This window comes from Crinia signifera, chromosome 3 (genome assembly GCF_055691185.1).
Source record: "Crinia signifera chromosome 3, ASM5569118v1, whole genome shotgun sequence".
NCBI classification, from domain to species: Eukaryota; Metazoa; Chordata; class Amphibia; order Anura; family Myobatrachidae; genus Crinia; species Crinia signifera.
The window spans coordinates 66,708,086-66,723,267 of NC_139219.1; the positions used below are offsets into that span (position 1 = coordinate 66,708,086).

General features: G+C 43.8%; 1 protein-coding gene across 1 annotated transcript in view; it reads right to left on the minus strand.

The window, feature by feature from the left end:
* Nucleotides 1-15,182, minus strand: part of SLC24A3 (solute carrier family 24 member 3) — a 376,099-nt gene that overhangs the window by 34,012 nt on the left and 326,905 nt on the right. Inside the window, exon 8 of the mRNA XM_083175935.1 lies at nt 62-87. Coding sequence (XP_083032061.1) covers nt 62-87 — 26 coding nt within the window. The remainder of the gene's footprint in view (nt 1-61; nt 88-15,182) is intronic.

The window sequence follows — 15,182 nt, forward strand, 5'->3', positions numbered from 1 at the left end:
ATTCCTGACTACTTATGTGATTATCAAATTTAGGTGGTATAATGTGAGAATATTTACTTACCAGGAAACTTTTTCATCGTATATAAACTGTGAATAAAAGAAAGTTAATAGTATGAATAAATCAGAATACATAAATATAAAGCAGTTTCAATTACATATGTTTCTTAGCTACCACCTCCACTCACTCTTGTGGGAGATAGAAATGTCATTCGTACAATGTGGCCTAGCCACTAGAACTCCCACTAATCCACACTTCAAGACCTCTGGATGGAGACTATCTGTAGAATGTGTCACCTGTTTGAAACCATGGCCCATATGCGCGGGGTTAAATGGCGGGAACTGCCAAAAACAAGCGACCCTTGCCGTTTAACCGCTGCACCGGCCGCTCACCTTATTCTACAGTCTGGGGTAATTCTCAGAGGACAGCGAGGATTCCCCCAAACAGCAAGGCTTGCGGCTAATGCAGGGAGCCCGCTGCATTTAGCCACGAGCCTCGCTATTTTAGCGGACGCAGTTTCCCCCTCGCTCCAAAAACCTAGCGGCAGGGAAACGACGTGTGCAGGGGGTGAGGTGAATACTGACCATGCGAGCTATGACAGCGAGCAGTCAGCTCGCTGTCACAGCTCGCAAAAATCATTGGATATACCCCCACGTGTCATTCTTGTACCCCAGTTCACATTCTGTCACACTATATTGTGCCACAGTGATCCAATGCCTTCTAGTTCAATTTATACCACATTACAATAAGCAGGACCAAAGATGCAACTAGATATATTGTAGACCCCAAGGCAAAAAGGGCTATGTACCAAGCAATGGTGAAACATGTATATAACTGTGACATGGAAGGTTGGCCCATTTCAGCTCTGGGTCCCATAGCAGCTGTACTCCTTGCACCTATGGCAGCTATGTCTTTGAAGCTACCTATAGGTATGCATGTTAAAGGATCTCACGTGGAGGTTCTGTGGATTATTTTGCTATTTTAAATGCTCCCATTGCAAATTCCCTATTTTTCTTTATTGTATGCTCACATTTTTCTCCCACATTTTTTAGGTGCTACATAAATAAACAAACAGCAGCTCAAATCCCACCATGACCTTAACCGTGTGGAGTTTGTATAGTCTTCCCGTGCCTGTGTGGGTTTCCACCAAACATTCTGATTTCCTTACACAAAACAGGTTAATTGATTCCAACCAAGAAATGAACCCAAGTGTGTAAGTGTGTGAGTGTAACTTTAATAGTTAATATATATTGCATGCTCCATTAGGGAACTGATGTGAATGGCTAAATCATTTTTGGAAAGAGCTGTGGAATATGTGTGTACTATACATTAAGTTACTGGTAATAAATAAAATTACCAATTACAGTACAAGAAATATATGTGCTGAAGTATTTCAGTGACCACTAGAGGGCACCCTAGTACCATAATTATAGCATTACCACAAAACTACCTTTTAGAGCAGTTCGGTTAAATTAATGTAACAAATAAACTCTCAAACCTTAAGTAAAAGTCTTTTCCTGGAATACTGAAAAAGCAATATTATACTGCTCCCCCCCCCCCCCCCCCCCGCTACTGTAGCTAGAAACATCAGTATGAGACTAACACATCAAAGACAGACAATTTACATATGTAAGAAGCCAGATTCCAAGAACATTTTGAAAATACTTCCTTTGATGAAGGACAATCAACCCATCCCAACGATCATACATTTTAAATCAGTTCATTAATATTACTGGGGCTGGAAACATTTAAACTGGTAACACAAATATATGGGCTTGTGTTTCTTCAAGTTATGATTTATCAGTTTCTGGCGATGGACCAAAATATCCTACATGGTTCAATGAATCGCAATATCTATTAGGCACGAAAATAGAAATCTATTCAGTCTCAGATAGACATGGTTTATGGGACTATTGCGCGACCCTCAGGGAAGTCCAATTGCGGCAGTCGTGATTATTCCTCATTTCAGGGGAGATTTAGAAGAAATTGAAGTCAGATGAAATGTGTTGGAAATTATAGCATTTGAGGCAGAATGTGATCTTAGAACAAGACTTAACACCCTGAAGGGACAATAAAGGGAAGGCCTTACACACAAATCATTCCTGCAGCGTTTGTGAGCATCAATAACACGTACACTTGTGGTGAATCCACCATCTGTTCACAATTCACTGTTTAATAGGAACAAGAAAAATATATGTATACATGTTTTATTTTACTGCTGTAATATATTCCTTATATATCTAACTAGAAAACATTGCTGGATAGTATAACAAGCTTCTCTAGATAATACATGGAAAGGGGGGACCTTGGACTGTACACGCTAAATACAAGCTTGTTTAGACTTGTGTTTCCACATAGAAAGAAAAAATAACATCATTGTACACTGTAAAGTACCAAGCACTGTTAATTCAGAATAATTATAATAAACTCTGAAGTACAAAATGGAGCAAAATTGAGCGTCCAGATAAACTCATCGGTTGGGTCAAATAGGTCACCTGGACGCTGTTGGTGGAACCATATTTACTTACTATACATGGTCATACAGTACTTGTGATGACAATACTGGCCATGTTACTCTAGTACAAAGTGCATTCATTCGACAAAAACTATCTCCGCTATGCGTTCTCTGAGAAGAAACATGAGCCTGAAACTGAGATTTTTACGTATTTGATTATCAGCTGAATGTGCGTCTAACCCAACCTGCACATATGCCACGATGGGCACAGCTAGCGTTTATTTGTAAAGGGACTGACAGTCTTGGATCATGGTGGGGGAAATTGCATGGACAGATGGCAAAAAACGCAATTGCTTTAGGACCTGCAACTATGATCCCGTCCGCAGTTAAAATGTTATGTGTTTTATTTCCTGTGGCCGTGCTCCGTGACCATAGAGCTACTCGGAAGCCTACTGCCTCTTTATACGCAGCCGCCGGGACTTGCAAAGCCGCTGAAGAGCATTTCACTACAAATCCAGGCAGCTGTGGTATTTGCATAATTTCGCTCAGTTGCTGCGTACTCATTCGCAGCTGTGGCAGCACTAGCATTTATCATATATGCTGCCCATACACTTGTGCGATTGCATTCGATGCGATCTCGGTTTCAATTTCCCTTGAAGCTCAGCATTCGATAAATCGCATGAAAAAAGCATTTTAGTGCATTCGATCATGCGATTTATCGAATGCACTATTCGATAAAAAAAGAGGAGGGGCCAGGAAGTGACCAGAACTCTTCAAGAATCACACGTTGGCATTTAAAAAATCGCATGCGCACAAAACAGCATTCGATCGCACAAACAATTAGAGAAATATTATGTGCAGCAGATTAAACAGTGAGACATGACATTCAAATGGTGTGGCCGCGCATCGCGTCGAATGGTACACATTTTGTGCATTCAATCATTCAATTTCTCGGCCAGATGAGGTCGAAATCGAAGGATTGTATACAATATCTCACAAGTGTATGGGCAGCATTAGTCTTATAGTGGTACTGTATCAGCATTAGTAGCTATCGTCTCTGCAGGCAGCAGAATGACAGTAGCAGGTATTAGAGGCAGCTCACCTGTTGTTATTACTACCAGTCTGCTGTCTGGAGAAAGTAGCCCAATGAGGAGCATGTAAGAGGTGCTAAGGCAACACAAAGGTGACTGGCACGTGCCTGACACACAGACAGGGGGCAGGTGTAACAACTCATGCAAGGACATAGTGGCATGCTTTCTGTTTGAGATCTCCAGTTTGCTACTATACACCTCTAAACTATATAATAAAAACACTTGTGTGGGGGCGTGGCTTGGACAGGGAAGAGAGCAGCCACAATTTAGATGAGCTTCGGCTCCCTTCTCCAAATAGCCACCTGAAACCAGCAATAGCTGAGCGCCTCTACTCCCCTTCAGCCCTTCACCAACCCACCTTCACCCGCTCAAGCAATTAGGTACCCGCTGCGGAATCGGGGAGCCCCTCTTGGAGCTCCTGCGGATTGCGGCCTACCTGACACTGTGAAGCCGGGGCCGCAATTTCTGGCCTGATCCATCTGGTCGCGCGGACTGAGCTCCCCACCGCCTGTTACCCGCGGCGCATCCCGCAGGCTCCTTAAGGCACAGCTTACTCCTACTGCACCCCTGCCTACCGCCCTCTGTCTGCGCCCGCAACTACCCGCGGGGGACCCGGCTGAGAGAGACGTCAGAGCTTCCTGGACACCCGGCGGCCATCTTGGTGTCCCCTACAGCCCTGGATGTTAGCTGCACTGCGGGGCTTCTACCCTCAGCAGGCCCTCAGCTACCCCAAGGGATTGGTGAGTCCCTCTACCACACTCTGCCTCCACTCCTCACCTATAATCAGGGGATCTGTGCAGTTCATCACAGGATCCTGCAGCTGGGGAAAAAGCAGGGAGTACCCTGCCAGTAAAATCATAACTATCAATGCATTGATAGTTATGGGAAGGCACCCACATAGTGCTACAGAAACTTTGCCTTCTCCCACTTGCTGCAGCTGCCTTATACCATACTAAATCAGTGTTTACACAGGATCTACTTCCATCCACACAGCCTGTGTACTATTTACCATTGAGTTATACTGAGGTGCACCCGACATTTCAGTGCCCGCTACCACTGCAGCAGAGACTGATTATATAATATTTGTCTCCACGTATTGGGGTCTAACACTCCCCTTACCGTAGTGCTGCTCCCTTCTGAGATATCTACAATGTAACATCATGCACCTAGATCCAGCACTCATGTAGCGCATACTCTCATACACCTCCTTATCCAACCTCCATCTTCATTGCATCATTTCTAGAGTGGGTTAGCCCGTTGATGGTCCAGTCCCGGATTTCTGTACAAGATTCGCCTACTATGCCTCCAAAAACCCCAAAAGGGGTTCTCCCCCCCCCCCCCCGGGTCTCCTTCCCAGCTCAGAAGAACCATTCAACACCTATGCCTACATCACCTTCCAGCGGTCCAGCAAATGCCTTCTCCATCATGGAAGTGGATTGTGAATCAGAAGCCCCTCTCAAGGTCAAATCTTTATGCCAAATCCTCTCAGCATTCAAAACAGAGCTCATTAATGACTTATCATCTGACCACCTCGAATGGAAAATGGAGGAATTAGTAGCATCACACAATGATTTAATTTCCTCCCACGATCTCCTGCAGCCTGAACTAGATAACTTCAAGAACAAAACAGCTGATTTAGAGGACAGATCTCGGCGAAACAATATAAAAATCAGAGGAATTCCTGACTCCGTTTCAAACCCCGAATTGGAGAACTATGCGCTAAACCTCTTCCGTAAGCTGTTACCCAATGCAGACGACAAGGGCTTAACAATTGACCACATCCACTGTCTCCCCAGACCCCGCACGGTCTCGTCCTCCCTAGGGATACCCTGCTCCGTGTGCATTTCTTCAAGAGTAAAGAACGTATTCTACAGGCTGCACAAGCAGCTGGGGACTCAGACACACTGGGAGATCTACAAATTTTACTAGACTTCTCTGTCCTCACAGTTGCCAAACGACAGTCATTTGCTCCGATAACAACTGCCCTGCGGGCCAACAATGTTGCCTACCGCTGGGGCTTTCCAGTGAAGCTTATCGTGTCATATGAAGATTCCTCTTTCACCATTTCATCACTGGATGCCAGAATTAAGTTGCTGATGGACTAGGGTATCTCGATCACACCTCCTCCAGGCGCCAAACGGTCTACTGTTCCATCTTCTCTCTCCATCTCTCCAGTCTCCACTCTCCATCTCTCTCCTTTCCTTTTCTCTTTCTTTTTTTTTAAATTGAGTAATTTTTTATTGGTTTTTCAAACATAGAAAAAAAAGAACCCCACAAATTAACATTGAAGCCCTGACAGAGGAACGGTAAGCACATAACAAATTAGCGCAAACAGTGATTTGTACGTAGACGTAATATTAGAGTTACATCGGATTTACCAGACGTGGAAGAATTCTGGCTCCCTTCACATATATATTTATAAATACAGCATAGTTGCCTGAAGGCGCCATCCAAGCAACCAATAAACAGGATATATAGGAGCACATTTGTGCAGTGACAAGTTAAAGAATAAAAGAAAAAATAATTAAATTACTCAGGAACTGCATAGTTCAAAATGAGCTAGCAATAAGTTATCGTCTGCAGGGACTCCATACTAATTCCCAAATAGACCTACCTAAGTCTAACAAAAATAATTCCCAAAAGAACCCCAAAATAACCCGCCCTTAACCCCCCACCCTGTATAACCTACCCCCAACTTAGGCATACCTGGAGCCCGTCCCACTAACCCGCTAACTACACTATCTAAATCTACTCATGGCAACCCTTATAAAAACTAACTCTCCCCCCTCCCCCCACCCTAAATTGCTAAACACAGGATATTATGTAAGCAAAGGATGCATCGAGGGCTATAAACATATTGCGCTAACCCCAGCTATAATAGAACAGCACATCCCCCTAAATATAATGATATACCACGTGTGACAGTGAGGATATTTAAGGCTGAAACGACTCAGTAAATCGCAAATCTATACGGATATTTTTTTCCGCAAATGTAGAAGCCTAAAAGAAATAAAATAAAAATAAAATAGTAAAAGACGGATATACATAAAAAGAAAACAGGATATACAGCTACGCGTATAGTAAAGGAAAAAAGGTTCATTATCCAAGAGAGAGGTTCACAACATCATGGGCCCTGGGGATACACTGAAAGCGGCAAGCATAGAAATCAGAGGATACTAGTCCGGCCAGGCCTGCTTCCCATGTAAGTCCGCATATAATTCAGTCCCACCATCGTATATCCAAAAGCGCACAAAAAACAGTCGAAAACAATGTAAGGATAAAAATTTCAGAAATGTCCTATCCAGCCAAGGACATAAAGATGAACATGCAGGGGAGGGTTCCTCCAACAATAGTACATCCGTTAGGGGTGCAGGACGGGGTTTCACGAAATTCAACGCAGACACTGGAACTGTAGTAGAGATATCATAGGAGGCCTCCATTTGGCAAGGTAAATTCAGCAATGGTGTCTTTGTAGAGGGTACTTGAAGTTTAGGCTCAGGGTGTGAAAGGGAAGTATTTTCTACAGTAAAAGCAGCAAGGATCCTCCGCGTGGAAGCATTGATGGCCTCCAGGATCTGGTGCAGAGGGTCAAACATCGCCAACCCACTATGTCCAACGCACGTTCCACAGAAGTAGTAGAGGCAAGGTAGTGATGGCTAGCACACCACACACCGCCTCTACATCAGAGTGCAACGACAAATGTCATTAACTGAAGCAGGATAATTTAAGTAAGAGCCACTGACAGGAGTCCTCCAGGTTGCAGGTAGCACCGGATAGGCACTACACAAGTATATAGTCCAGCAAGTGACCAGCGACTGCGGTAAAACACAGCACCTCACCAAAAGATAGACCCCACCTCGCAAGCCCCAAATAAATCAGAGGCACCCTTGGAACCCAGCGTACGCAGGAGTAGTTCAGCACAGGCACCGCAGGCCAGGGACCAGACGGGCAAGATGGCGCCGGCGTCTCCGTGCAGCAAAGCAGCGCGCCTCAGCAGAGACGACTCCTGCACTCCACCACCAAACTTCCGGAGGGTCACCAGGCGTCCCCACCCACCGAGACACCCGCCGGGGGCACCAGCGCAGTCAGGTCAGGAGGCTGCACCTCAGAAGCACCGGAGCCCAGCCAGAGCCGCCGGGGATCCAAGATGGCGCCCGCACACGGAGAAAACACACAGACCTCAGCAGGCAGTCGGACGGCTCCCCATGCGCAGCACAAGAGGGTCACAGGTGATGCGGGGGACACAGGAGCAGCTCCGGAGCCAGTGGGGGTAAATATACGGCGTCCAGGGGTCCCGGGGCAGGATGTATATAGAGGATTTAGTCGGAGCTCTCACTCCCCGCACCCGCTCACGTTGCCGGCCAAGCCACCGTTCCTCCTTTTCTCTTTCTGCTCTTCTTTTCTTTCCCTCTGCTCTCCTTTGCTCTCTCCGCTCTCCTTTTCTCTTTTTTTTACCCTGTCATTTCTCTCTCTCTCTTTCTTCCCATTCTCCTTTCCCTTTTCTCTCCCTCTCTCTCAGATGTTTAACCCCAATGTTTTGTTTCTGCCTGTCTTTCTTACTTATACTTTCCCTTCATGCCTCACCAAGCCCGATAAGCCCAATTTACCCCCTGTACTCCCTCATATGGAGACCAGATACCCTCTGGCTCTCACACACTGCCACTTACTGTTTCTTTAAACCATTGTCCACCCTCTTCTCCCCACATCACCCTCTTATCATCCTCTCTTCATCTCCCTCTACCTCTCCCTTAAACCCACTCTTGGCCATCCTCTGCCTCTCCCTATTACTCAATGCTTCTTGCTGTCTCTCTCTCCCTGTTATTCTCTTTGTCCTCCACAGCTTATCAGTCACCCCCTGCTTGCCATCATCTCTCTCCCCACTACCTCTCACTATCATTCTATATATTTCCGCCATCCATGATCCTGTGAAGCCACGCCCTTTGTCATCAACCAACACCCCTTCTCTGAAAGTGTGTGCACCCTGGCACCACTATCCACCCTTTACCCTATTATAGTGCCCCCCTGTCATTTTTTTCTGCATCCACTCCTGTCCCTTTGTGCTACAATTAAAACTACATATATAATATTGTTGTCAATGTCAAAATCATAATGTTAATAAATCAGTACAGGAATATTTCAGTTGCCTTGTTCAGCACATCCATGTAGCCACTGTATATGCAATATAGATTTTACAAGGCAGCCATGTACTGTAGGTCTTTATATGATGATATGAGTATATTCTGACATAAAACAGTCACCTACTGACAGACTGTTTCATCCTTTTTAGTACTAGTTAAAAGCCCGTCAAAATGATGGTGTAGTCCCTATTTGCTTTTACTTCCAATCTCTGTCTTCACAGCTCCCTCTCTCCATATCCAGCAAGTTTAAAACAGATCATTCTGCTTTCGGTACTTGTGTATTATAGCGGCGCCCCCGATTCCCATCGCGCGATGTTTTAATCGCGTCGCATCGCATGCCATGCACCCGATGGCATGCGATGCGACGCGATTTTTGCACCCTATAAAAGATTGTATAAGCACCGTAAAGGGTGCTTTTAAGCACCGTAATGGGTGCTTACAATGTTAAATGCACCCCCACGCCACCCCCCCACTATAAACGTGAACCTGAAGCAAGGCGAGCGCAGCGCGCCTGCGAGGGGCGGCGGTACGTGTCCTCCGACCTTTTCATACCCCCACTATACACGTCGGCGTGGAGTTGAGAATAGAAAGTGTGGCGAGCGCAGCGAGCCACCGAGCCCGAAGCGTGGCGAGCGGACGCGGATACCTTCACAGGTATCGGAGTCCCCTCATGGCCTTCACAGGTATCCGCGTCCACTCACCACGCTTCGGGCTCGGTGGCTCGCTACGCTCGCTACACTTTCTATTCTCAGCTCCACGCCGACGTGGATAGTGGGGGTATGAAAAGGTCGGAGGACGCGTACGGCCGCCCCTCGCCACGCTTCGGGTTGATGTTTATAGTGGGGGGGGGGGGGGGTGGCGTGGGGGTGCATTTAACATTGTAAGCACCCATTAGATTGCTTATACAATGTTTAATCGCATCGCATTGTATGGCATTGTATGCCTTATATACAATGTCATACAATTTTAAAATTGTATGGCATTGTACAATATCGCGCAATATCGCGTCACATCGCATACCATCGTATGCCTTATGGTATGCGATGCGATGGGTGCTGCCAAAATACACAAGTACCTCACTTTCTGTTACGGAGTAGTTTGCGCCATCGAGTGGCCTCTAGTGGTCACAGGCGGTACTTCATCTCAGAGGTGAGGAGTATTTAGCCATATATATATATATATATATATATATATATATATGGATAAAACACTTCTAGGTAACACACTGAACATCTCCTCTGTACTGCAGAGCATTACATCTATTGTGTGGGATTGATTTGTACTTCTAGGTAACACACTGAACATCTCCTCTGTACTGCAGAGCATTACATCTATTGTGTGGGATTGATTTGTACTTCTAGGTAACACACTGAACATCTCCTCTGTACTGCAGAGCATTACATCTATTGTGTGGGATTGATTTGTACTTCTAGGTAACACACTGAACATCTCCTCTGTACTGCAGAGCATTACATCTATTGTGTGGGATTGATTTGTACTTCTAGGTAACACACTGAACATCTCCTCTGTACTGCAGAGCATTACATCTATTGTGTGGGATTGATTTGTACTTCTAGGTAACACACTGAACATCTCCTCTGTACTGCAGAGCATTACATCTATTGTGTGGGATTGATTTGTACTTCTAGGTAACACACTGAACATCTCCTCTGTACTGCAGAGCATTACATCTATTGTGTGGGATTGATTTGTACTTCTAGGTAACACACTGAACATCTCCTCTGTACTGCAGAGCATTACATCTATTGTGTGGGATTGATTTGTACTTCTAGGTAACACACTGAACATCTCCTCTGTACTGCAGAGCATTACATCTATTGTATGGGATTGATTTGTACTTCTAGGTAACACACTGAACATCTCCTCTGTACTGCAGAGCATTACATCTATTGTATGGGATTGATTTGTACTTCTAGGTAACACACTGAACATCTCCTCTGTACTGCAGAGCATTACATCTATTGTGTGGGATTGATTTGTACTTCTAGGTAACACACTGAACATCTCCTCTGTACTGCAGAGCATTACATCTATTGTGTGGGATTGATTTGTACTTCTAGGTAACACACTGAACATCTCCTCTGTGTACTTTACAACAGTACCTAGCCTGTGTGTAGGGAGGAATTTGTTTTTATTCTAGATGATATATAGTATCCTGGAATGCTAGTTTTGTTCAGGCGTTCAGACGTTCAGGCGTTATACACAAGTATACCACATGAAAAGGGTATACAGGCCCTAGACGCCCGCCTAAGGTTGGATGTTAAAATGTCAGGTGATATGATAAATTTCTTGTGTGATTGCCTTCGCTTTGTGTTAAAACACAACTACTTTGAGTTTCTCAATGAGTGGTTCCTGCAGACCTGTGGGACAGCGATGGGTACGATTTGCGCACCCAGTCTGGCCAATATATATATAGCAGACTGGGAAACAAGCTGTCTCACAGGTCTGTGGAAAGAGAACATCGTCTTGATAAAGCGATATATCGACGATATTGTCATCATATGGAGGGGTGATGAACTGATATTTAATGAATTCATGGCATACATCAATATTAATGAACATAATCTCAGGTTCACCTCCAATTTTCAGCACAAGAAGATTGAATTTCTTGATATATTATTGAGTGTTGAAAAATTTCCTGTTGTTGAATGTATTGAAACATCCACCTATTTCAAGGCGGTTGATTCCAACAATTACCTTGATTATAGGAGCTGCCATTATGGTCCCTGGCGTGATAATATTCCCTACTCACAATTTCTTAGGCTGAGGAGAAATTGTTCTGACATTGCGGTTTTTGACGATCAAGCCTCTATCTATACTGAGAGGTTCAGAGAGAAAGGTTACCCTGAAAGTATCATCAAATCAGCATTAACAAGAGCTAAAAACCTAGATAGGAGGACTCTTTTGGTCACAAAAAATGAACCTCCTCCTGTCCCGAATGCTTCTACCATGAGTACATCCTATGACGCTATGTTTACAACACAGTACAGTAATGGGGACAAAGAACTGCATTCGATGTTCAGGAAACATTGGAACGTTTTAAAGCTGGATCCAATACTGGCCAATCATCTACCAGAATGGCCAAAAATTGTTTTTAGACGTGCAAAAACAGTTAAGTCTATGGTTTCTAAAAGTCAGCTAGTGAGTCTGTCGTCACGGGCTCCTAGTGACACTTTTTTGTCAATAAAGGGTAGTTTTCCTTGCAATGGCTGCAAGGTCTGCCCCTTTGTCGAAAAGGGTCCCAACATATGGGATTCAGATTGCAGAATCAAAGATTTCATTAACTGTAATTCTGTCTTTGTAGTTTATCTTCTAAAATGTGGATGTGGCTTAAGGTATGTCGGGAAAACTAAGAGATGCCTTAAGACCCGAATTCTTGAACACATTAGAAACATTAAGCACGGGGTCACAAACCATGGGGTATCCCGACATTTCAAAGAAGTACATGGTTGTGACCCTTCTAGCTTACGTGTGAAAGGCATTGAAAGAATACAGCAACCTAAAAGAGGGGGTGATATGGAAAAATTCTTACTTAAGCGCGAGACGTCATGGATTTTGACTCTCAACACGCTGGTCCCCCATGGTCTGAATGAGGGGTACGAAATTACCCCTTTCATTAACTAACTGTGTATGTTCAGAGCTGCTGTTTACTTTGTTATGTCCATTACTGACAAACTACTGCTTAATATGTTGCACTTTATCTAATTGTCTGTATTATGTCGATCTCTGTACTGTGTCGACGTTTTACTTGTATTTTATTAATTGGTGATTTTTTAATTATCAGATGGTTATTGCCTCATTGCCATATATTTTTATTAATTAATGTGGCTTTTTTAATATTGTTTTTTTATTATGCAATATTTAATGTATATAACAGCTGCTAATACATGCGAGCGGCCATTTAATATCTATCTCATCTCTTTTTTTTAGCTTTAAGTACTATGCTCTATGTACTATGGATGCATCCATTGCTTTAACCCCTTCCCGACAGAGCCTGTTTTTGCCTTCCTGACAGAGCCCTTTTTTTCAATTCTGACATGTCTCACTTAAGTGGGGATAACTTTTTTTTGCTTTTACTTATCCCAGTGATTTTGAGATTGTTTTTTCGTGACACATTGTACTTCAAGTTAGTGGTAAATTTTCGTCGATACAGTCTGTGTTTTTTTGTGAAAAATACCAAAATATCGTGAAAAAATGGAAAATTTTGCGATTTGCAAAATGTTAAATTTTCTGCTTGTGAGACAAATAATCTTACCACTCAAAATAGTGAATAACTAACATAGACCATATGTCTACTTTATGTTGCCATCATTATTTCAACCTCATTTTCATTTTTTTGGACACTAGGAGGCTTAAAATATGAATAGCAAATTCTCAAATTTTCAAGAAAATTTCAAACACTGATTTTTTTAGGGACCAGGTCAGTTATGATGTGACTTTGAGGGACTTGTATGTGAGACACCCCCATAAATGATGCCATTTCAAAAACTGCACCCCTCACAGTATTCAAAACAGCATTTTGGAAGTTTGTTAACCCTTTAGGTGTTTCACAGGAATTAAAACAAAGTGTAGGTGAAATTTCAAAATTTCATTTTTTTTTCGGATTTTCAATTTTAATACATTTTTCTAAGGAACACAGTAGATTTTACTAGAGAAATGTGACTAAAAATTGATTCCCCCAATTCTTTGGTTTTCATAAATATCCTATATGTGGCCCTAGTATGCACGGTGACCAAACCACAGGCTTCATAATAGAAGGAGCACCTACTTGATTTTGGAGCCTCCTTTTTATGAGATTATTTTTTAGGCACCATGTAGGTTTCTAGGCACCATAAAATGCTAAAAGTTAGGTACCCCCCCACAAGTGACCCCATTTTGCAAACTACACCCTTCAGGGAATTCATCAAGGGGTATAGTGTACATTTCAAACCCCCAGGGGTTTCACCAATTGTGGTACAACTGGGCAGTGAAAATGAAAAAAATAAATTTTTCATTTTCACAGCTCAGTTGTATCAAAATTGGTGAAACCCCGGGGGGTTTGAAATGTACACTATACCCCTTGATGAATTCCCTGAAGGGTGTAGTTTGCAAAATGGGGTCACTTGTGGGGGGGTTCCACTGTATGGGTGTTTCGGGGGTCATTCAACCAGAATCTGTGCTGCAAAATCCAAAAATCACTCCTTCCCTTCTGAGTCCTGCCATGCACCCAACTGGTATTTTTTGGTCACATGTGAGGCATTGCCGTACTCGGGAGAAATTGGGGCACAGATTTTGGGGTGCTTTTTCTCCTTCATACCTTGTAAAAATTAAAAATTTTGAGCCAGAACTGCATTTTTCTGTAAAAAAATGTAATTTTTTACAGAAAAATGCAGTTCTGGCTCAAAATTTTTAATTTTCACAAGGAATGAAGGAGACAAAGCACCCCAAAATCTGTGCCCCAATTTCTCCCGAGTACGGCAATGCCTCACATGTGACCAAAAAATGCCAGTTGGGTGCATGGCAGGACTCAGAAGGGAAGGAGTGATTTTTGGTGGTGGAATGAATGGTGGGTGCTATGTCGCATTAGCAAGACCCCCGAAGCACCAATACAGTGGAACCCCCCCACAAGTGACCCCATTTTGGTCACCAGCTTTGGGATGGGGGCTGGCGCTGCGGCTGGCGGGGGGGTGGGAGCGGTGCTGGCGCTGCGGCAGCCGGGTGGGTGGGAGGGAGGGGGGCTGCCGGGTGGGAGGGGGGGGGGGGCTGGCGATCGGTGGTGATCGGTGCTGTACAGCACCGATCACTGTGTTACGGAGCGGCTTAGCCGCCGGTAACACAGAAAACGCTGCAATTGGCTGTTCACATTTGAACAGCCAATCGCAGCGATCGCCGCGAGGGGGGATGTCTGCTGTCAGGGACAGCAGACATCTCCAAACTGTCACCGCGTCTATAGACGCGGTGACAGTAAAACCATGACGTATATATACGTCTTCGGTCGGGAAGTACCTCCCGACCATGACGTATATATACGTCATATGTCGGGAATATCTATGTATATATATGTGTGTGTGTGTGTGTGTGTGTGTGTGTGTGTGTGTATGTATATGTATATATGTGTATATATGTGTGTGTATATATATATGTATATATATATATATATATATACACACATATATATATATATATATATATATATGTGTGTATATGTGTGTGTATATATATATATATATATATATATATATATATGTATACACACATATATATACACACACACATATACACATGTGTATATATATATATATATATATATATATATATATATATATAAAATTCAGCTGATTTAATTTAATTTTATTTTTAGCAGCTCATGCTGCTGCTGCTGCTGCTGTGGGTACGGGGGTGGGAGGGGGGAGCGCACGCTGCGTGCGCTCCGGCTGCGACTGCCGGGTGCTGCTGCCGGGTGCTGACGGTGAGCTGCCGGGTGCTGCTGCCGGGTGCTG